Genomic DNA, 20,922 nt, shown 5'->3' on the forward strand with positions numbered 1-20,922 from the left:
TTTTTTCTTTGAATTATTACAGTATTATATAAATGCACTCGTTCATAAAAAATGTTCTACAGACCGACTTGGATAAAGCAAGTTACAGATGTTTACCTTTGAATGTTCTGCTGAGAGACCCAGATATCATTGTTTAAAAACCAGTGCTGACACCTGTATGTATGCAACCACTCTGACCATGACTGTGTGTGACTTAAAGTCACAACGTTACTGCTGGAAAGTCCAAACTACTTCGACTAACAGTCACAGCAAGTTAGTGAATGAGAACTGCCAGAGGAGCAATATGAATAATGAAAGACATTCAACTTTATACTAAAGAAACACAAAACTAGCGAAGCTCAAGAGGCAACATTAAAATAATACAACAGCATACAAGGACATAAATGTCTTTACTTTCATATTCTCACATGAAAGAAACCTGTTAACACATCAGCCAATGATGAACGTGCCATATTACGACATGACATAAGATAACCTTTTAAAATCATTATTCAATATAAACCACCATCCACAGTATTCATTGCTTTTTGTTTATTCACCATAGGGTAAAGGCAAAACAAAAAAGCACGAGCAACAGGGACAGAAGAGCGAGAAGCCTAAAAGGATGTAGTTCAGGTTCATGGTCCAGAAGGCAAACAGGTAGAGTGTTTTGTCGCAGTACATATCCGGGCTCGCTGTCTTATTGTAGTTGGGCTCATAGACGGAGTAGATCCACACGTTTCCTGAAAGACAGAGCAAAAATAAAATGTTTAATATAGAAGTGAAGAGTTTCATGACTATTATTTATTTTCTTTCTCCAGTGCACTTGTGTGATTCATTAACATAACGCTGATGAATGTTTGTTATTATGGTACACCTACCATATCTGTTTCTCTCACATGCTTTATTGGTTTTTTGGTGCTGCCCATACCAAGAACTTTCATACATGAAATCAATGGGTTCCACATTATTTTATTTACCTCTGTTCACCAGCAGAGTGAATTTAAAATCAAACAATCAAGATTTGACTGAAGTGCAGACAGTGTTAGTTTATTTAACAATGCAGCAACACACATAAATAGTGTGGTCTGGAGGAGGTAACCAAGGCAACCAGTGGAAGTAACATATGAGCAGTAAGATCAGGAAGTAATTGGGTGAGAATGTCTGAAGGTTTTACCTACATGCTGAGTCTTACATTTGCTTTCTGGGAAGCAAACAAACAAAACAAAACTGCTTTCTTCCATTTTTCAGCTTACCAGCAATGAACCAGCAGAAGACGAAGAGTGAAACGAGGCAGCTCCAGGCGCTCCTGCAGTTGCGGAGACACTGAAGGATGGAGAACAGCAAGGTCACCACTCCAACCACCAGCAGGTAGATGGGAATAAAGGGCTCCCTGGGACAGTCATGGAGGTTCAATGCTCCTTTTAGGACACAGAAAAATACCTAACTGTATACATTTATGAAAATGTCTACATCTGTCTAACAGTGAGTGCACCTGTGCTTACCCATGATGAGCTGAGCAATGTGCATGACAAACAAAATCACCTGGAAACATCCTGAGACAAAAACAGAACACATATTAAAGTCATCTGTCTGATGATGGTCCTGCTGAGGTCAGCGTGGCACCAGTTCTTACCTACGACCACAAATGGAGGTCTACGTCTGTAGACGTATGTCAGTGTGTACGTGTCAAGCATCGTCTCCAATGAAAACTTCAAAAGATAAAGACACAGAAGTTCAGCTTTGTTCACGACTATCACAAGACTCAAGTGACTCAAGAATCACAGAAGCAGTAAATCTAACCAGGTGACCAAGCAAACTTTAAACAAAACCTTCCCCAAAGGGAAGTGGGTTTACACCCTGTAAATGCTGCACAAAACAAAGGCTAGGTGCACCCAAATTTTTCAACCGCATTGCTTAATCAAGTTCACTTTTTTTTTTAAGTTGCTGTCCATACAGACATTATTGATTTGTAAATGATTAACTAACAAAGTTCTTTATTTGGAGCACAGTTCTATAGGAAGGATAAGTTACTTAAAAAGTGCTTGTGCTTAAAGCGCTTTGGCACTTTGGCACTCTTTGGCAATATTGTAGACAATGTTAAACTTAATCACATCGGCCTCCTCTGACGACCTGTTTGCTGCTGACTGCTGCTTAAAGGCAGTGGGGAGAGGGGAAACTTGGGCAGTGCATTTAGCGCAGCATATAATGAGCTTTCTGGATACACTGTGCTTTTTCAGCGTTGATGGCTCTGTGTCAGAGCACTGGCTATGAATTTCAGACAGATCAGGCCTTAACGAAAAAGTTATCAATCCTTCTTTTCATCTTTTCTCATTACCCACAGCTACATCCACTTCTGTCGGGCCTAGGCTACTCACTAGGGCTGGGTATCATCACTGATTTCTATAATCCATTTGATTCTGATTCACGAAGTCCCGATTCGATTTGATTCAATTTTGCCTCAGACACTCAGAAATATTATAATTATGATCATTTAGCAGTAATTTGGCATAATTTAGAAAAAAATTAATTTTAATGTAAATATTTAAAAAGTTGAAATTTCTTCGCTATTAAACAGCAGACATTACGCTTTCTTGTGGAGGTCATTTTTGAAAAACAAAAACAAAAACAGTAGCCGACAGCACTGTACATAACTTGTGCGTAATAAGCCAACGAATAATGCAGAAAACAGATTTGAGACAGAAAACTGTTCTTGAAGTATACTGAGAGAGAGAGCAGCTGTGCCAGATGTGCTTTTGGTGGAAGCAAAACAGCAAAAGTAAGAGGGAATTCGTGACGATGTTTATCAAATGTGAAGCATAGTTTGGATCTTTTTTTGCTGCTGGTTCAGTCAGTTTTGGTTGGAGATCGAAAAAAAACCTGCAGCATCAGAATCTAGCGCAAAAAAAGTGACGTAAACACAAAGACCGGATCTGTGCTTTCGACTTTCAGCGTGTCCGTGTACGTGCCGTTAGGTCAGAAAACCGACATCTCGCTGATTCTGACGTTTTTATGTCGAATCCGTTAACCTGCTCTCATTTACCGTTTTAGCTGTTTGGTGGTTGTTGAAATAGTTTTGTGAGCTTTAACCTGAGATTCTGGCGTTTCTGTCAAAAATACGTTTATACTTAAAAGTCGATTCAGGATTTAATGAATCGATATTGCGTTAATCACGCTACTCACCTCCCTCTATCCGCCGCACTTTCAAATGTAGACAAGAAGAGCTACAGAAATATCTGGACCACGGCCAATCAGAGAAGTCCCGCCCCTGACTATCTCTGATTGGTTTAGACCATGATATGGGCATAATGTGTGTTTGTTGTTGTTGATTACATGGAGACTATCAGAGTGCGGAGACTTTTGTTTTTTTGTTTTTGCCGAATGGGGCCATTCGATTTTTGATTTTTTGATTTTATTTTATTTTTTATTTTATTTTTTGCACTGTTGAGAAATTGGTCGAACTCTAGAGCCCCGCCTTTTCACTCAAATGATGCTGCTGCTCAACCCATTTGTTGGTTGGGCAGCAGAGTTGAGTGCGATGTTTGTGCCCATGAAAAACTTACCAAATCTTCTCTGCCAATGCCGAACAGTTTCTTTTGCTCCTGTTTTGCAATTCTGATTGGCTACCTGTTTTGTGCCATGTTTGACTGATCTGAAGAGGGCCTATGGCACAGTTTGGAGCAAGCCCTTGTACCATCTCCATATTAAAGGCCAAGCCCCATGGGCTACAACCACACTGAAAAAAGGCCGAACTGGAAGACCAACACAGAGGCTGGATGATAAGAGGCATTAGGGGGACATCTAGTGGCGTTTGAATATTATTGCAGTCAGCCAAGTGTGTTTTCTCTCAGGCACAGTGTGTAAATGTTATAAATCTAAAAAGAAAAGGCTCAGCCAGATGAAAGCTACAGTATGTTTCAGTACTTGAGCTGTTGCACTAAATAAGAAAAAACAGTCAGTTTTACTTCTCTCAGTTAGTTTGAGGACTTTAATTTGTTTACTCATGCCAGGATTAGTGACCTCCAATTAGTGCAGGTGATGACATAATTTACAGTCTCACTAATTCTAAAAGTCCAGTAAATAACCCTCTGCAGTTTGATCTTTTTGACTCCGAAAGTCAAAGCAGTGCCTGCACACATACCTGAAAGTAAGAAGGTAGTCCTCCCACCTAAAGAACTGCAGACCACATCTGCAGAATCCCATAATTTCAAACAGTACAGACTCACGGTGATTAAGAAATATCAACAGCAACATTAAAACATTCAAAGTTTACCATGTTCCTACTTTTTGCAGCTCAACATCTTGAGGTTAATGTGAAGTCTAACAGGGCAGAGGTAAGACTTGTTGGCGACAGCTACATCTGCCTATAGCTCAGAGGACTCACACTCGAGCGGAGAACTCAGCGGAGGAACTCGGTGAAGAAGAGAGAAGGTTAGTTTATATTTCCTGGTAATGATTTGCAAACTTGGTGGATAAAGGAAAGAGCAATCATGCTTGTAGAGTGGGGTTCATGTAGCACGTCTGCTTCAGGTTAGGCAATCTCAAACACGAGTACAAAGAGGAGGAAGTCAGAAGATTTTCTCCTCCTTGTACATGTTTCTGTTGCTCTTCAAGTCACTGACTTTAGCTGAATACTGGCTGCATACTGAACATATGTTCACGACTCTTACCCAAGGCACTCCAGCTCCCACTGGGAGAGGAGGTTTTTGCAGGGGGGCAAAGACTTTGAGATCCACTCAGCCTCCTGCTGGACACAGTCTTCCTCGACTTCAAGCTAGTCAGTGCTGACGTGTCTGTGATAGAAAGTCAAAAACAGTGCAGCCACAGACATGAAACCACAGATGTACAGGAGGTGAACACAAACATCAACATGATGTTTGAAATCAGCTCAAAGCAGGAGCAAACACTGAAAGGATCTCACAGTGACGAATACACAGGAGAATAAGCACAAAGCAATCAATGAGCTTCAAACAGGAACACATTAAAAGGACCTCATACCTGAGCTCTGTATTCATTTGTCACGGCTTCATTTTTAAGATGAGCTTTTGACCGTTTTGGTTACAAATAATGGTTTGTTCAGAGCTGCTTCTCTGCAGTGTCACCTTACAAAAAGCCCATCCAGTGAACTGATGGGAGTTTACACCTCTGACAGCATCAGCCTCTCTAATTTATAGATCCATAAGAGATAAATTTACTGAATTTTCCAGAGGAACCCACCCGAGGGATTTATAGTTCTATCTAAATAAGTTGATGAAGAAAATGTCCCAACATGATGATGTAAATCAAACATGCTTTCAGAGTGAGTCTCCAACACGTGAGGAAAACGGGAATCAAGTGAAAATCTGGACTTTCCTAATGAAAGTTTGTCAAACACGATTCCAAATCACTGACTTCCTTTTAAAGTCTCCACAAATAAGTCACTGCCATCTTGCGGCCACAAGATGGCAGTGACGTAAAGGTTGGCTGCAAAGAGGGAGACAGAAGCTGTTTAATATGAAAGCAGAGAGAGCTTTACTTGTTAATTCATGTGTAACTTAAAACTAAGTCATCCTGGACAAAACTGCCTTTTTTCCAGGCTTCTGAGACTGAGTGGCTCCAGTCTGCTCATTCGATCAGTTTTGATTGGTGGAATCCTGCAGAAATGATCGTCCTCCTGGAAGGCTCTCCTCTCTCCACAGAGCAACGTCGGAGCTCTGTTACAGTGACCATCAGGTTCTTGGTCACCTCCCTGACTGGTCAGGCAGAGAGCTCTAGGAAGAGTCCTGCTGGTTTACAAACGTCTTCCCTTTAGAGATGAAGCTGCTGAGTTCACTGGGACCTCCACGCCTTGATACAATCCTGTCACAGAGATCAGCAGACAATTCACTGGACTTATTGTGTGCAGAATTTTGAGATGAAAAGTGAATTTAATCCATTTTGGAGTAAGACTGAAATGACAAAATATGACACAATGGCTGAGAATACTTTCCAGATGCATTCCAAGTTTCTCCATTCAATTTACATTTTATTAGCAGGAAAACTGAATGCTGCTATCAGATTTATAAGTGCCTGAAATAATAATTACTAAACGTAGATGCTGATTTAAAAAAGACAAAACAATTTTATAGTAAAACTTTTATTCGGTTTTTTCAAGTCAAAAACAAAGAACAGATACAGAATGAGATCATGACTTGATTTCTATACAGTGGCAACTTTAATTTAAACCTTCCTTTGCCCACACATGTAAAGTCATTCCTCAGCTTTACACTCTGCATCACCCTTCATTCACTCACGCACACACTCCCATTCATTCATTCGCACTGGGAGTCCCGATGACCTGCATTGAGAGAACAGCACATATTTAAGACTACAGGATTGGATGCAGACATAGCGTCCACCGAGATATTTACTGAGTGCAGTCACCAAACCTGGGTTCTGTCAAAGGCCAGAGGGATGCAGTCCTTTAAATTCAACACCCATTGGGGAAGCAGTGTTTTACAAAAGTAGACATTTGAAGATTTTCAGAACAAAACCCAACCGATGCCTCGGGACTCCCAATCACATCCAACACCTGCTCTCCTCCCTATGATTCCCCTCGTCACAGGTACACTTGTAGAAAGAAAAAAAACAAACACTGATTTTCAGAAATGAGGATCACTCATGGATGAAGAGGGAAAAGGGAAGGGGATCCAGCAAGTCCAAAATATTCAGATGAGTTTTTCCATCAGGGGTACAGACTGTTCCCTGACATCATCAAAGCACGAGAGAAAGCACCCGCACTGAAAAGAAAGCTCACACTAATGTAGTGGGTAACAGTGTTTTAAAGAGAGGCCAAAGGCGCCGTTTCTCTGGACGATCTCCGCTTTCAAAGAAAAAACAAAATCGTTACTCTTACCGAGGACAAAATAAAAATAAGTTCAACCTTTCCTCTTTCACAACCTGGTGACATCGGTCAAAATGCGATACAGCTGAGAGTGAACAGAAAAGTAAGTCGTGAGTGGGAGAAAAATGTAAAAATAAAGCACTCCTCCTTCACCCCCTGCCCTCTTCATCCACAGTGTGTGAACATGAGCCTCCTGGAAACAGGTTTATAAAAATCACCAAAAGCAAACAAGTGAAAAGCCAAAAAGAAGTCTTACTTTGTCTCTATTCACACAGAATAGTAGTTAACTTTCTTTCTTAAATAGTCCAAATAAACCTGTGTACAAATCAACTATCAGAGATGGGACAATGATTAGTGAAAAGCCAGATGGATGTGGGAAAAAAATGCTCAAACTAAAGCTTGATCAAAATGTTCAACATGTGTTACTCATGCAAACAGTGACAGAAGCAGCAATGCCAAACTAGTATCCCTCATCCACGGCTGCCCCATTTCCTCCTGAACTCAAAAGTAAAGACAATCCTTCTATTTTATTTAATAGAAATCTTTAAATTCTCCCGCATCAGGGGAAGATCATTTGGAAAAGTTTTCTTCTTTTTCTTGCTTTTGATGCACAAGTCTCCAAAATAGCAGAGGACAATAGGATGCTGGCGGGTCTTTATGACATCATTCAGCGCTCTGGGGTGTGAAGGAGGAAGAGTGCGAGGCCGATGGGTACATACGCTTATGCAGTCGAAGATGCTCTGAATGAGAAGCGTCTTTTTTTGTATAAACTGCATGCCAGTTTCTCTCTCCTGTAATGGATGCGTTAATGGAGACGACATGTTTTAATGTAATTGCACTCGAGCCCCCAAAACAACTGGCAGCAAGTGTTCTTCTACAAAAGCAGGAGAAAAAAAAAAAAAAATTGGGCAGGGGGTCTCACAAGACACACCTCGGTGAAATGTGCAGTAAACAAAAAGGCGCAGGCTAACCCTCCTCGATTTTCCTTCCAGCTTATGCTTTTGGTGATGAATACAATCTGCTTAGCTTTTCGGAAAAGGCTTTTGGCAATATGTACGCGTTCCAGGAACCAAAAAAAAACAAAAAACAACCATTTAATTAATAAGAGCAAGAGAGAGAGACTGGATGCAGGACACTATAAAGTTAAAAAGAGACTCATTTCCCCCTCCACAGTTTAAATATTCACCACATCTTCCTCTCCTTTTCATCCTCTTGAGGGATTCTCAGTTTTGCTTCAACACCCCAAGTGAAAATTAAAAAACTATTTCAAAAAGGCAGCCTTTTTTCCTTCAGGCAAAGCAGTTCAAGTCTTTCACATAATAGTTTTGAACTTTTTTTTTTTTTTGGGGGGGGGGGGGGGGGGGGGGGTTAAAGATGAGGGGGTGGCAGCTCCTTCGGATGGTCCCAGGCTTGAGTTTTCCTCACAGGAAATGATCACAGCTGGGACCCTCCAGTGGCTAAAAGCTCCGTCACCTCCAGCTGTTTAAAGATGCTGTCCGTTTAGTTGTCTCCCACGAGGCGATGGAGCTTCGTCCTCGTTCTGTTATTTCTTTTAGCCGCCTCCCCTTCTCCTGCGCAGCTCATCAGTTGTTCTCCTCGTCGCTGTCGTCAGGGCTGATGGCCGGGCTGTAGGTGGGGGAGGTGGGGCTGTATCCAGGGGAGGTGGGGCTGTATGTCGAGCCTTTGGGACTAGTCGGCGAGTACGTGGGAGATGTGGGTGAGTATTTGGGTGAAGTTGGGGAGTAAGTGGGGGATGTAGGAGAGTATTTGGGGCTGGTGGGGGTATAGGTGGGGGAGGTGGGGGAGTAGGTGGGAGAGGTGGGGCTGTATTTTGGAGTCGTCGGAGAGTAAGTAGGAGAAGTGGGAGAGTACTTCGGCGATGTTGGGGAGTACTTGGGTGACGTGGGAGAATATTTGGGGGAGGTGGGAGTGTACTCTGGGGAGCTGGGGCTGTATGAAGGCGAGGTCGGAGTATATTTGGGTGAGGTGGGGGAGTAAGAGGGCGAGCTGGGGCTGTATGATGGTGAGCTGGGCGTATAAGTGGGCGACTGCGGGGTGTAGCGTGGACTGGAAGGCGAGTATGACGGAGAGGTGGGTGAGTACGAGGGAGAAGTGGGTGAGTAGTTGGGGCTGGTCGGGGTGTAGTTGGGAGAAGTCGGGGAGTAAGATGGCGATGTCGGGGAGTAAGATGGGGAGGTAGGGGAGTAACTGGGTGAGGTGGGGGTGTAGTTTGGTGATGTGGGGCTGTAGCTCGGGCTGGTCGGCGAGTAGGAAGGAGACGTGGGGGAGTACGAAGGGGAGGTGGGCGAATAGGATGGAGAGGTGGGGGAGTAAGAAGGCGAGGTGGGAGAGTAAGACGGTGAGGTGGGTGAATAGCTGGGCGACGTCGGGCTGTAGCTCGGCGACGTCGGACTATAGCTGGGCGAAGTGGGAGAGTAGGAGGGGGAGGTGGGAGAGTAGGAGGGAGAGGTGGGGGAGTAGGAGGGAGACGTCGGAGAGTAGGAAGGAGACGTGGGCGAATAGGAAGGAGAAGTTGGGGAGTAACTGGGCGAGGTGGGCGAGTAGGAAGGAGATGTCGGGCTGTAGTTGGGGCTGGTGGGAGAGTAAGAGGGAGAGGTGGGGGAGTAGGACGGAGAGGTAGGGGAGTAGCCCGGGCTCTGTGGGGTGTAGCCACCTGGGGAACGAGGCTCGTAGGCGGGGGAAGTGGGGGAGTAGTTTGGTGACATGGCTCCACCTAAAGAAGAAGAGACATTTTAGAGATGAGTAAGAAACCATCCAGGATGAGTCTTTGACTTTAATGCATGCAGATTTAACACAAAACAAAAAATGGATCTAAAGACATTATGAAGCGTGTATCCAAGGTAACTGCCCAAACAAGAGATCAAATGTGCCCAGTCAGTATCTAACCTGGAGATGGGATGTATGGGCTGGCAGGTCCCGGAGATCCTGGAGAGCCAGGAGTGGGAGACCAAGCAGGGGAGTAACCAGGAGAAAAGCCACTTGCGTCTGATGCTGCACTGGGGGAGAACCCTGCTCCTCCAGGGGTCATGCCGCTGCCTGGAGGGTAAATTAAAAATCAAACATCAGTAAATGAAGAACAAAATTAAAAAACAAACAAGAAAAAAAAAACCCGCCCACAAAGCAATGTAGGCGCTCACACACACTTACCAACACTGGGAGACCAAGCGCCATAGGCTGGGGTAGCTCCGGTGTTCCATGGGGTCATAGCAGGGGACATGCCGCTCATGGGACTGGGCACAGTGCCGAAGAACATTCCCGTGGCTGCAAATCGGATGGAGACGGAACATAAATATCGTATAAAGAAAAAAGAAAAAGTAAAAAATAAATAAATAAATCTGCAATACAAACGATCCCTGGTTCTATCCAACAGACTTTCCCCCACTTACGTCCAGCCACGCTGATGCCGGGTATGTTTGTGGGAATCTCCATGCCGTATTTGCACTTCTCAGCGTCCAGCAGTAGGTCGAAGCAGCCCGTCCCCGCTGGTGCTAGCTGGCCAAGCATGATATTCTCTGACACACCCTTCATGGGATCGCACTCTCCATGGGATGACGCCTCCATCAACACATCCACCTAAACAGAAAATAAAAGAACATAACTATGAGGACAAAATCTTCATGATTCAGATTAAAAATAATTCAGTAGTTAGTTCTCATACCGTCTCCTCGAAGGAACACTTCATGAGCGGTCCCGTGTCTTGGCGGTTGATGCCGTGACGGGTGATGGCCATCAGGTGACCTCGGCAGGTCATGGTGTCACAGAGCAGAGCCAAGTGGCGGTAGTTGACGTAGGAACCGTCGAAGGAGATGACGTGGTACAACTCCCTCTCCAGAGCCTTTCGCACAGCCTCAATTCCCAAGACCTAACAGAGAGAAAAAGCAGGAGAGGAGAGGGGAAAGTAAATAACAAGGACAACAAAAACAAACAAAAAACAACAGTATTTTGCTCCACTGAGATAAAACCATTTTTATGCTTTTGTACCGTGAATATCTCCACAATGTCGTTGGAGGTGGTCCTGACGGGGTCGACGTCTTTCTCGCTGAGCACTCTCATGAGACTCACTCCGTCCGTCTCAAGGATCCACTCCTGCAGGGCTTTGAACTCACCGTCCTCTGTGATGATGATCTTCTTCTTGTTGTCAGTCTGGGGCAAGTGCATGTACACCTGAAGGAGAGGAGGTGCGCCTTTAACTTATAATCAGGCTTTAGGGAGGAGTTTGAGAACATTAACTTTCCTGCAGCAATCATTAAAATGTGCGTTATCCATTACCTTGCTGATCTGCTCGATGCCCTGCAGAGTCATGTCTGTCAGCATGTTGGACTCGATGCACCTCAGGAAGACGTCGTCATCCATCTTGTCCACCACCTCCTCGTCCTAGGCAGGAAACAAAAAATTAAAAATAAAGAAAATGAATAAATATAAAATCTGACTAGAGTGAATTTACTGTTATTAAAATCATCACTGCTGCTCACCTCCTGGAACTTGTTTTCATCACTGTTCATGATTCTGATTCGCAGCACCAGCTTCTCAGCGTTGTCGTCGTTGAAGATGCAGTTGAGGTCTTCTCCAAAACCTGACAGAGACGCCACAGTTACATTATGGTAAATTCATTCCGAAAAGGGAAAAAGAAAGAAAAGAAAATGTGCGTCCACACCCCACCTGCATTGATCTTCTCTGCAATCTGCTCCATAGTCAGTTTGCGATCTGTCATGTGCTTCCGGTCGAGCTCGATGCGCAGGAGCCACGGCGAAATTCGTGTCACATCGAAGTCGGGCATCTCGTAGTAGACGTTCACCCACTCCTGGTCCTCGGCCACCACCGTGTTCTGTGGGTTGGGATCGTAGTAGATGGCGGTGTTGGCCGTCACCTGAGAGAAAAAGAATCCAGCTTGTACATTAGGACCGAACAATTTTCTGAAAAATGACACTTCCTGTGGCTTCCTCTAGATCCCATCAAAATAAAGGTACATACAATGACTTCCTCTTACTTTTCTCAGTGTTGTGTGCTCCAGCCGACAGAGGATATCTTTGGCCCTCTCTGCGTCACGTGCCGCCTGACCCAGAAGGAAAACAGTCAGTGAAGGCGTCTTTGGCCTCTTCGAAATGTTGATCAACTCCTTCAGACGGGGCACACCGAGTGTTACGTTCTTGGCCGACACGCCGGCGTAGTGGAAAGTGTTCAGGGTCATCTGAGTGGCTGGCTCTCCCAGAGACTGAGCAGCCAGAGCACCCACCATCTCACCGGGGTGAGCCTGGAAAAGGAGGTGCAGGAAAACAAAATGTGATGTTCAGCTGTTCAGAAGCCTAAAAACGCTTAAACCCCTCGCGTCAATGTGCTAAACTCACAATAGACTGGTTGAACTTGGTCTCAATCTCTCCCAGCAGCCAATCGAAAGCCTCGGTGGACAGCCGGAACTCCTCGGTCATGCGCTTGGAGCACAGTGTGGAGCGCAGGTGGATGTTAAAGAGCAAGGTGGCGTTCTGCTGGGCCTGTCTACTCAGAGGGTCGTCGCCATTCACAATCACCAGCTTCTTACTCAGGTCGTGAACACCTGAGGATGCAAATGCACAAAGACTGAAATTTTGTCTACAGTGGTGTACGCTACAGAAAAAATAAACACCTTTCCTCCCTGTCAGAACACTGGAGCTATGTTGATCTAATCATTCCGCTTGTTATATAACCGGCAGGAATTCACCAAGTGGCTTTACAAAGCTTTAAGAAGCACCTGAGGCCAGGTCATGATCTCTCAGCTCCAACAGCCTCCACACGCACAATTCATCCTTGAACATAAAGAGCTGCAGCTTCAGTGAGATTTCTTATTTTTCAGCTTACCCTCGACCACTCTGAGAGGATGGAGGTCTGTCGGAGTTCGAGGGTTGATTCGGAAGATCTTCTGAGCGTTCCAGATCATTCTGGCCAGGTTGCACGGCAGCACCACCTGCAGGTGAAGCAGCATAGCAGAATGAGTATTTCTGCATTCTCAGTAGTCAAGCTGACCAGTTGTCCCACTTTATGTGGGACAATTCAGTCAGCGTCCCACATTTTGACTGGCTCCGGTTATAAAAGTGAAGACATCTCTCAGAGGAAATCTGTGGCCCATTAAAAAGAAATATGCTGATCTATGTATTTATTCTCACGAATGATTAGCAGACAGAAACATGGCCGAAAGAAAAGTGGGTGCACAAAGGTCCACAGACACTCCAGCTTTATTAATTAGTTTAATAAAAATGTGTGAATCATCTGTGCAACATGAGATTTATACCAGACGTCTAACGTCCATAGTTTTGTTTTTAGATGCATTCATGTTTACTACCTTTAGGGTTTTTGGGGGGCAGTGGAGTTAGAGAGCAGACACATCTATTACTGTGATCTCACACACCTTACTGTCACCAGTAGGGAAAATTGCTCGCAGGATCTCCCTGTCCTCCTTCATCTTATCAAACTCCCTTTCCAAGGTGCCCTGGACATGAGCATTGGTCATCACGTCTTTCACCACGTCTTCTTGCAGCGTTCGCCTCAGTGCTCGCTCATTTGTGCAATCAAACTTGAACCTGGAAATACCAGATGAGGCATGTTAACCACTTCAAAAAAAAAAATGAATAAAATGCTCAGCACAGATCTTAAAATCATTTTAAAACACCACTTCTGTGATTGAACACATGCAGGTGTCAGGTGCGTGACTCACTTCTTTTCGAAGGCTTTGTGCGAGGGTTTCACTGTTGCCAGATTTTGGAACTCTACATTCTCTCCTGCCAGGCCGTCCTCACCGTATCGCAGCTGCACCACCTGATTGATGGAGTTCCGCACTGTGCCATCATACTTCACCATCACAGACTCCATAGACTTGATCAGACGACGCTGGATGTAACCTATAAATGGGGCAATTTTTTTTTTCCTTAAACATCTTGTCCTGCGTTTAAATTTTATTCTCCATTTTTTGGTCAGACTGCACAGACTTACCAGTCTCAGCTGTCTTGACAGCTGTATCAATCAGACCCTCTCTGCCTCCCATGGCGTGGAAGAAGAATTCTGTTGGTGTCAGGCCGGCCAGGTAGGAGTTCTCCACAAAACCTCTGCTCTCAGGACCGTAGTCATCCTTGATGAAGTGAGGCAATGTGCGATGTTTGAAGCCAAACGGGATTCTCTTACCCTCCACGTTCTGCTGCCCCACCACAGCAATAACCTGAATAAGGAGGAAAGACAAGTCGAGTGTCTCGAACTCCAATCAAATCCAATTACTCTAATGCAAGGTGGTAAGGAGGACTCCTTTACCTGTGAGATGTTAATCTTTGAGCCCTTAGATCCAGCCACCACCATGGACTTGAAGTTGTTGTACTCGGACAAAGACTTCTGGGCAGAGGATCCCGTTTTGTCTCGAGCATCGTTAAGGATGCGATTCACCTGGTTCTCAAAGGTCTGCCTCAGTGTGTTACCAGGGGTCGGCTCCAGCTCGTTGTTATGAGCTTTCTCAATGACCTGGCAGACAGAGAGTCAAAGAAATTATTTTCCTGTATAAAATTTCACTCTATTATCTGCAAAAACTGGTGAACCAGCTGAATAAGAATCAGCCTCGAGTTTGAGACGTTTATGAAACATTGTTCTTACTTCTATCACATCCTGTTTGGCTTTCTTGATCGTATTCTGGATGTCAAGGTACGTCTTGGCATCAGCAATGGAGTCACCAATACCAATGGAATGACCTGTTAAAATAGAAGGGCTTATTATGAAAACAATCAATTTGGGAATATTTATTTAATGTCTATTCAGAAATATAGCGATAAAGCTCCACTTCTGATTTCGTACCCTCGATGAGCAGCCAGTTGTTGACCACAGTCTGAATGTTGGAGTAGAAGAGTCGGGTGATATCATGGCCCATTTCCAGGTAGGAGATGTGGACGAGGGAGCCAGCTGATGTTCCCAGGGACTTCTTACACAGGATGCCCATGATCAGCTCACCATTCTCCACTATAACCTGATGAAAGAGATCATAAATAGTTTACTTATAGTGTAATAAGTTTCCAGTCTGTAACTGATACATAGACGGTCTGGCCTTTGTACCTTAGTGTCGCCGGGTGATATGTGCTTATAAGGACCGCTGTCCTCGTCGTCAGGGTGGGTGCTGTGTGTGCGGATCACATTAATGTGTCCTGGAATGATAAGACTGAAGATCTGCTTGCCAGTCCACAGAGGACGAGGTTTGAGAATGGCCGGCTGAGGCATTTTCCCATCCCAGGTGGAGAGGAACATGAGGAGATTCATCACTTCACCCTGTAACGGGGATAAAAGAATTAAATGAGTGCAAAAGGCACTGTGCATTTAGGATCCTTTAAGAGAAAGAACTGCTGGTGATGAAACGAATCTCCTTACCCTCTCCAAGAAGACGTCCCTTTTGGTGAATTTGCGAACAGCAGTCAGAGTGTCCTGCACGATACCCATGACGGGCCTGTTGGACTGCGGTGTGACGATCATACGAGGCACCATGGCCAACTCTTGAATCTCTGCCCTCGTCTCCAGCGACTGTGGCAGGTGGAGGTTCATTTCATCGCCGTCAAAGTCAGCATTGTAGGGCGTGGTGACACTGGATGGAGACGAAATGTTAGAAACGCTAAAACACTTGTATTACAGCTATTTGCAACTGACAGCGTTAGGAACTGCTAATAACAAATATAGTAAAAGATTTACTAAACATAACGAATTCAAGATACTCAGATTACTTTCAAGACAAGAAGATGAGTCATTGAGTACCTGAGGTTGAGTCGAAATGTGGACCACGGCAGAATCCGCACCCTGTGCCCCATCATAGACATTTTATGTAGTGTAGGTTGTCGGTTGAAAATGACAATGTCCCCGTCACACATGTGTCTCTCCACCTACACAGAAAATAGTGCTTTTTAGTCTGAACACATACACAGGATTGCAAATCAAGTCAGGCTTTAATTATGTATTTTTTCCTTCTTACCTTGTAGCCAATTTGCAGATGAAGATCACTTGGTTTTGGGTGAAATCGCAGGTCAATTCTGTCTCCATTGTCGCGGATGATGTATTTGGCTCCGGGATACTGGCTGTTTCCTCGTCGTACCAGTTCTTGCAATCTGATAGACATAATCCGAACGAATTAGCTGACACAAGTTCACTTCAAATTAAAAAATTCTTGAAGGCACAAATCATTACGTTAAATGAAAATGTACCTGTCTATATTGAAAGGTGTGACAATTTCTGGGAAGGTCATGTTGGCAGCAATGGATCGTGGTACGCCCACTTGGTCAATTTGCAGGTTGGGATCTGGGGTGATGACGGTTCGAGCTGAGAAGTCCACACGCTTCCCCATCAGGTTACCTCGCACTCTCCCCTCCTTCCCCTTTAGACGCTGTTTTATGGACTTGAGAGGGCGGCCAGACTTTTGCATCGCCTGATGTAGAAAAACATTGGTTATAGCAGATGATAATGAGCTCATGTGAATGTTTATCTGTTTCGTTATGGTGCCAGAAAGTACACACATACTCTTGGCAAGCCTGGCAATTCATTGTCCACCATAGTGGCAACATGAAACTGAAGCAGCTTCACATCTTCAGCTATGACGTGAGCAGCCGCACCACTCTGCTCGTTTCTTTTAAGCTGGTTGTTGATTTTGACGATGTCGGCCAGTTTGTGGGTCAAGTCATCCTTTAAAACAGAAGTTAAGTAAGTCATGATGATTTAGGATGCTCTCACATATATGGGAGGGGGAAAAAAAAAGTCTCGGTTGTCCTTTACCTGGTTGCGAGCTGAGCCCTGCATCACTACAGCAGGCCTTACAGACAGTGGAGGCACAGGCAGCACAGTTACAATCATCCACTCTGGTCGGGCGAACTTGGGGTCCATGCCCAAGATGATGTCTTCTTCATCCGCGATGCGCTTGAAGATCTCATGCACACGCTCAGGACTCAGCAAGATTTTCTTCTCCTGCGAGTCCTCATTAACGTGTTTCCACTCAGCATACAACTCCAAGCCGGAGCGTTTAATGCGTGGTTGATAGCGTCCACAGCCCCCGTGACCCTATGTAAACCATAAGGGAAGGATGAGGTTAAATAGCTGAGCCATTCCACGAATGTTTGTACACGGTGACTAAAAGGCCCCACCCAAATACCTTCTCCTTGGTGAGATCCTCCTCCGTCTCCTGCTGCTCCATTCCAAATTTGTTGTCCATCTCCTCTCCGCCTTCACAGATGTTTTTTCCTTTGCACAACTCGTAGACGTGGGTCAAACGCTTCCTGGGTTGTCCTTTGGATTTTGTGAGGATGTCTTTGATCTTGGGATTGTTCTATAGGTTAACAGTAATGGATTAAGGTGTTTTAAGAATCCAAACTTGAAACATCAGGACAGAAATAAGATTTTTTTTTCTAGTGAAACGTCAGTACTGTATTATTACTACTTACTGAATCCACTAGCAGCTTGGAGCAAAAGAAGCAGACACACCGAAGAACCTTCATAATCTTTGATATGAAGCCAACGTGGAAAACTGGTTTTGCTAGTTCTATGTGGCCAAAGTGACCTGGACATTCAGTCATGTTGCCTGAAGAAAGAGAAGCAATGTAAACAATATGACATCATGGCCCACCTTTAAAAGAGTATATAGGGACAATAAATGCTAAATTGACAATACCTGCACATGTCTGACATCTCCCAGTTCGCTCTATGACCCCTTGTCTCGGATCCATAAGGCCACTAAGTTTCGGACGTCCTCCTTCTGTTGTTTCGGGGTACTTGATTCCCCATTCTGTGACGGACATCCGTCTCTGGGGAGAAAACAAAGCAAAGTAAATTACTTTCTTCACATTACTGATCATGTCTCAAAAATCGATACATATTCATTTTGTAAGTTCTTTCAATAATGTAATAACGTAAAATATAATAAAGTAAAAAGTAACACGTGTACACACCACGTAACACGTGTTGTTTCGCTAACAACTGTGCGTGAAAAACATGAGTCTCTGCCCACGATAACTTCATATTGAAATTTTAGCTATATGAAAAAAAAAAAAAAAAAAAAAAATCACCAAAAATGCAAACCAAGAAACTGATCAAATATCAGTCATGTCACGCTTAAAAAACAACCTTCAGGTTTAAAAATGCTCTGAATTTATTGAAGTAACGATGCCTTTATTGTGCATACAGTGTTAAAATTCAAACACGCAATGAACACATCAAAGAGCTTCACAGACACCAAAATACCATCTCCACACTGGGCCCAGTTATCAATACGCCTTAATAAAATGGGGTTTCATTCATGTGATAGCATAGATTTATTTAAATAATGATGTTCTTTAAGTTCACAAACTTCCTGCAACATGCTAGTTAGCTCAAGCTACTTACTTACTGTTAGCTAGCTAGGCTACGCTAACAATAGGATTTCCCCATTGTAAACGGAACCATGTCGTTGCCCCATATTTTAAATTACACTATAACTGAAGACACTAATGTAACGTATGTGATATGTAATATAATTTAAAATACGAAAATCCCACCCTCCATAAATAAAACCTACAAGTTCATCTGGGCTGATGATGCCGAATTGAACTCTCTTGATCGTGCGCAATGGGCATGCGCTGTCGCCGGAGGGCGGTCCGTGCATCCTGTCTATTCAAAGAGACGCGTCCTTCCTCGGCACGCCGCTTTGTGAGCAGGAACAGCCTTTAAATTGTCACCACGACTCTGGTCAGGCCGCCAACGGTGACCGGAAAGTCTCCGAAGGAGATAGTCCAGGGACCTCTGCTGTCGGTTGCCTTTAAAGCCGAGTTAATTTTGTTTAATCATATATAAGCTGACTACCAACTGTTCCCCTCCCTTTTTTTGATCCACACTCTGGAGCGCTCTAAGCGCTACTGAATGTTGAGAGGTCCAACGCTTGCTTATATAGATTGAGTCTTACTACGGGTTGGCCCACTCACAAAGACAGGGGCTGACTCTTCGGAAGGTGGGACGTGGATACCCGTAGTAAAACGCTCATTGGCCATTCAAGCCAGTTAAATGAATAATCTATTTTATTGCACGTAAAACCAATTGGAGGGCACGCTTGTTTTTGTCAGCGAATGAAAGCTAAAGGCGGGCGTTGATTTAATCCAAGCTAATTCCTATTGGCTACATCAAGCAAGAATAGGCGGTGTTGAGCATATTTTACATCCAAAATGTGAATATTCAATTTAAAGCCTTCGGATTCGTTCTTTTTCTCGTTAATATTTAGTAGCTGAAAAGAGTTGACCAATGACTGCGAAGATATGAAGCTTCTTATAATAATTTCACCAAAACCCGCCTCGTTTCCGATGTTTGCCGAATGTTGCCGATGTGAATTTCTTCCCTCTGAGCAAAAATAAAAAAAATCTCTCTTCCCTCGTTCGTCTCGCTGTGGATCAGCCTGGGCTCTAAGAAAAGAGGCTCAGAGCTGAGGCCTGTAAATGTCTGTAGTGAAACAGGGAAAATAGTCGACAAATATTACATTTTCACTTCAGAAACATTGTTTATTGGATTATATTTCGATCTCTTTTAAGAAATGCGTCGACGTTTTGGCTTTTTGACTTGTGCATTTTTGGATCTCTGGGACTTTGAATGCAAGCCTCAGACTCGACTGCGAGGGATGGCTGCATATTGAACTGGATTTTCCCGCACGCCCTTTAGGAAAGTCTCGGGGAAGCCTCAACTGCTTATTTAACACCTGCTTCTCACCGGATTTTGACTATTTTCACTTATATCTGTAATATGCTCGCTTTGTATTGAATCATAATGTTAAATTGTTGATTCGCTTTAAAATATTTTTGTTAAAACGAGAAACCCTACAAAGGCCACGTTTCGAAAGCAGGCTGAAATGGCGGTTAAGTTGCATTATTTGGCCACTAATTTTACCGACGAACGGCGAGTGTTATTTAAAGTGTAATGGTTGCAACTCGTTTACAAGCCCGCTGATTCCATTTTTAAATTTCTAGAGTTATTATTTGGCTTTCTTGGGTAAAGCAGTCGATTGGTTAGCTTAACGTCGGACTATTTACCAGCAATGACGGTATGTTCCCTGATGTTTTTTGCCCTGCTATTTCACGTACCATCAACAGTTTATTATATTTATCCCATAATGGTATTATTATATCGTAGTGTTAAAAAGTGCCGTTAACGTGAGGCTCCCTGTGTTTTAGCCTTCTTCGGTTTAGCCCTGTATTTGCCATAATGGCACAAAACGATGTTTACCGGTTAATTACTGGCTAATGGTACCATGCTTGTTTACATGCTGAGGTTGTTGAAAACGCGTTGATTTACTATACCACCTTTATTTTTGCTTTTCAAACGCTACCGTGAGGAATATAATTAAGGCTATCACAGTTAGCGCTCAACATGGCGGTTGTATGCTTCTTGTTGTGAACGAGAAAAGATGGAGGTCTGGAATATTCTTGTTGGCTAACTTGACCAGTCAAATACCCACGTATTTGTTTTTATATTAAACCGCCGAACACAGTATTAAAATGAGCCCTGTGAATATTTTAGCTTTACTTTTAAATCGTTAGGTTATTTCAGAGGTAGAAAGTGCTCGTTTACGTTTGCCAGTGACGATTTGAACACTGTCGACTCTTCGTCGGTGGAGAAAGTTGAAGCCATTTTGCTAACAACGTGCATATTAGTCTGTTATAGAAGAGGAAATCTCTCTGTTTAGTCTGTATGCGGATGTATAACCCTGAATTTACTGTAATTAGAACAATGGGGTCTTAACCAACATGTATTAGAGTCAAACTGAGGTAAGCGTGTTAGAGCTAAAATATTATAAGTGTCTTCAGTAGCTAAGAATTGTCTTCAGCATAAACAATAGATTATGCTCAAAGGAATCGACCGAAGTGACCAGTGTTTCCTGAGCAAAATGATACAATGTCTTAAATGTAAGCTCTTTGACAGCCACCAATCCCATTTGTCCCATAAAAGCAACAGAGGGTTGTTTGGCAGTAGGTGCTCAGTATTCGGTATAGACCCTTTTACACATTTTGTCTTCGTTTTGTCAAAAGAAGGTGGGAGTAAACGCCACAAGCAGTGTTTAAATCCTTGTGTGG

General features: G+C 43.7%; 2 protein-coding genes across 2 annotated transcripts; both read right to left on the minus strand.

Moving 5' to 3' along the window:
* Positions 1 to 531: 531 nt before the first annotated feature.
* Positions 532 to 1,676, minus strand: LOC146636536 (transmembrane protein 272-like). Its single transcript, XM_085350879.1, has 4 exons — positions 1,616 to 1,676; positions 1,485 to 1,535; positions 1,236 to 1,400; positions 532 to 722 (listed from the first exon to the last, which is right to left on the minus strand). Exons 1-4 carry the CDS (start codon positions 1,674 to 1,676, stop codon positions 532 to 534), a joined length of 468 nt encoding a protein of 155 aa, XP_085207005.1.
* A 6,521-nt stretch (positions 1,677 to 8,197) lies between these two features.
* On the minus strand, positions 8,198 to 18,708 carry polr2a (RNA polymerase II subunit A). The gene is made up of 29 exons (XM_085349558.1): positions 18,387 to 18,708; positions 17,505 to 17,637; positions 17,278 to 17,414; positions 16,989 to 17,162; positions 16,616 to 16,897; positions 16,364 to 16,525; positions 16,051 to 16,271; positions 15,822 to 15,954; positions 15,608 to 15,732; positions 15,230 to 15,440; positions 14,921 to 15,130; positions 14,666 to 14,834; positions 14,468 to 14,562; positions 14,135 to 14,338; positions 13,823 to 14,045; positions 13,548 to 13,731; positions 13,242 to 13,413; positions 12,695 to 12,800; positions 12,208 to 12,413; positions 11,850 to 12,113; positions 11,522 to 11,729; positions 11,335 to 11,435; positions 11,132 to 11,236; positions 10,844 to 11,026; positions 10,521 to 10,724; positions 10,249 to 10,435; positions 10,010 to 10,123; positions 9,749 to 9,898; positions 8,198 to 9,575 (listed from the first exon to the last, which is right to left on the minus strand). The coding sequence occupies exons 1-29, from the start codon at positions 18,471 to 18,473 to the stop codon at positions 8,425 to 8,427; spliced, it is 5,901 nt and encodes a 1,966-aa protein (XP_085205684.1). The 5' UTR covers positions 18,474 to 18,708; the 3' UTR covers positions 8,198 to 8,424.
* Positions 18,709 to 20,922: the final 2,214 nt, after the last annotated feature.

Source organism: Diplotaxodon limnothrissa, linkage group LG3 (assembly GCF_057381915.1).
Source record: "Diplotaxodon limnothrissa isolate DT_005_m linkage group LG3, D_limnothrissa_male_GT1.1, whole genome shotgun sequence".
NCBI lineage: Eukaryota > Metazoa > Chordata > Actinopteri > Cichliformes > Cichlidae > Diplotaxodon > Diplotaxodon limnothrissa.

Coding starts and splice junctions, on each gene's coding strand:
- LOC146636536 (XM_085350879.1), bottom strand. CDS start 1,676: ATGCTTGACACGTACACACTGACATACGTCTACAGACGTAGACCTCCA. Junction 1,536..1,615: donor ACCTCCATTTGTGGTCGTAG/GTAAGAACTGGT, acceptor TTTTTGTCTCAG/GATGTTTCCAGGTGATTTTG. Junction 1,401..1,484: donor CATTGCTCAGCTCATCATGG/GTAAGCACAGGT, acceptor GTGTCCTAAAAG/GAGCATTGAACCTCCATGAC.
- polr2a (XM_085349558.1), bottom strand. CDS start 18,473: ATGCACGGACCGCCCTCCGGCGACAGCGCATGCCCATTGCGCACGATC. Junction 16,272..16,363: donor AATTGCCAGGCTTGCCAAGA/GTATGTGTGTAC, acceptor TTTCTACATCAG/GCGATGCAAAAGTCTGGCCG. Junction 15,733..15,821: donor ATCTGCAAATTGGCTACAAG/GTAAGAAGGAAA, acceptor TTTTCTGTGTAG/GTGGAGAGACACATGTGTGA.